The sequence below is a fragment of the Morus notabilis genome, unplaced genomic scaffold (assembly GCF_000414095.1).
Source record: "Morus notabilis unplaced genomic scaffold, ASM41409v2 Scaffold10545, whole genome shotgun sequence".
Taxonomy (NCBI): domain Eukaryota; kingdom Viridiplantae; phylum Streptophyta; class Magnoliopsida; order Rosales; family Moraceae; genus Morus; species Morus notabilis.
This window is the reverse complement of record NW_010357057.1, coordinates 1-1808: the sequence shown is the minus strand read 5'-3', so window position 1 is coordinate 1808 and position 1808 is coordinate 1. Positions and strand designations below refer to the sequence as shown.

At 36.4% G+C, this 1808-nt stretch overlaps 1 protein-coding gene across 1 annotated transcript; it reads right to left on the bottom strand.

Annotated features, from left to right (window-relative positions):
* Positions 1 to 325: 325 nt before the first annotated feature.
* Positions 326 to 1225, bottom strand: LOC112091172 (cinnamoyl-CoA reductase 1-like; the record flags this gene model as incomplete). The annotated part of the gene is made up of 2 exons (XM_024164124.1): positions 326 to 642; positions 947 to 1225. Coding segments are annotated over 2 exons (424 nt in total), but the record flags the coding sequence as incomplete, so codon positions are not given.
* Positions 1226 to 1808: the final 583 nt, after the last annotated feature.

Genomic DNA, 1808 nt, shown 5'->3' with positions numbered 1-1808 from the left:
AACTGCAATATCTTTGGCATACCGGAGAAACTCCTAATGAGTTTGGGGTCTGTGTGAAATATCAGAACTTTTAGTGGACGTTTAGTTTACGAATTTAAAATTATGATTCAGAATCATTCTCAGTTTACGTGTATTTTTTATGAGAAAAAACACTATAACAAATTAAGAACCATGATTCAAATAATTACACAAATTTTCGTACCAAACACCTTCGTAGGACAAAACCCAAAAACCAAAAAGTGGGAATCACACAGGATTCAATATTCAGGCCATGGAAGCAAACCAAATGAGTTTGCAGCCCACTCTTCCTTAACAGTGTAAATTCTGAACTTCAAAAGCTGCCCTTTATTCACTGTCATTTATATGTGACGAACATGGCAGTTATATGGCATAACGATAGTTTGTAGACTACCGTTTTTTTTAACATGACTACATGAACTCACCACTTTTACAATGCAAATAGTACCTTTAAATCTTTCTAAACACCGGTCAATGGTTTAAGAAATATATCCCTTGCTCTTTAGACTCTCTACAGAATCCTTGATAATTTGCTCCATTGGAATGAATTGCAATCCCAAGTCTATCAGCTTCTTTGACGCTCCATTTGCCCTCAACACCCCAGGTTGGGTATCCTTAGGCAAACTACAAAAGGAATGAACAATAATAGGTCAATAAACTTCTAAAACTGAAACCATAACATTCTGTCGTTAGAATTAAAATGCTAATGCTAAATGTCTAATAGAACATCAGCATCTAAAACCACATTCACAATCCATTAAATCATGTCGAGAAGAAAATCGTTGACCGCCCATCGTAGGCAAAACTTGTTCATGACCCAAAAAAGTATAGTTGCCTTCTGGTTCACATATTTTATCTTCAGAAATTCAATCTACCAAAACGCGGTTCCCATTGTAAATCCATTTTGCAGGCCTAAAAACTTTGTTACCTGGGCACATTATACTCAGGGTAAAGTTCAGCAACCTTTGCCACAAAATCACCGTAATGTGATATAGCTTCAACACACAAGTGCCTTCCACTTGCTGACTTGTTCTCATACACCAAAATATGTGCTAATGCTACGTCTTTGAAATGCACAGACCCAATAAAAAAGTCCTCGTATATTTCAGTGGAACCTGCGAGCCAAACAAAATTTGTTATGTTTAGTGACAGTTCTGTTAACTTACAAGAATCTGAACTAGAGATCAGAAATTTCACAAGTTTGCCGCTTGTGGTCAGTAGAGAAGATCAGAATTTACAATACAAAAATTATGAATTGCAAAGCTGGAGTTGGCTCCCTATTGGCCATTTCAATAGTAAAAGCAGAAAAGTGATCCGTACTAGTTAGCAAATATATATCAATCAAAATTCGTTACCGAACTTGATTAGTTGTTCTCTCAAACTAGCACTAGCTCCTTTTAAGGCTAAAAATTCCATTTCACCCAGTTAAGTTACAGAGAAAGGTGGTAAAACATTGAAACTGAAGCATAATGGGAATCAAAAATTCTATCCATGCAGACTTCTCTGACACTGCTTATGCTCATGCTTGATGCTACTATATAGTGATAAAGCAGCTTTCACTATGCCTTTTTATACTGTCGTTCCTTAGGAGTCCTTTGCGATTTGTCGTTTTGTCCTGCCTTGATTATTACTACTTAGTTATCTTTCTGTCGTTAATTTCCTTTGAGCTGGTTGTAAGTGTCGTTTGCTACTGTAGCCTTATAAGGCAAGACTTGTTTTCATTGAAGGGCATTGATTCATTATCGACAATACAACCTTTTGCTCCGAGCCTTGTTTTCTGGGTTTTTTTT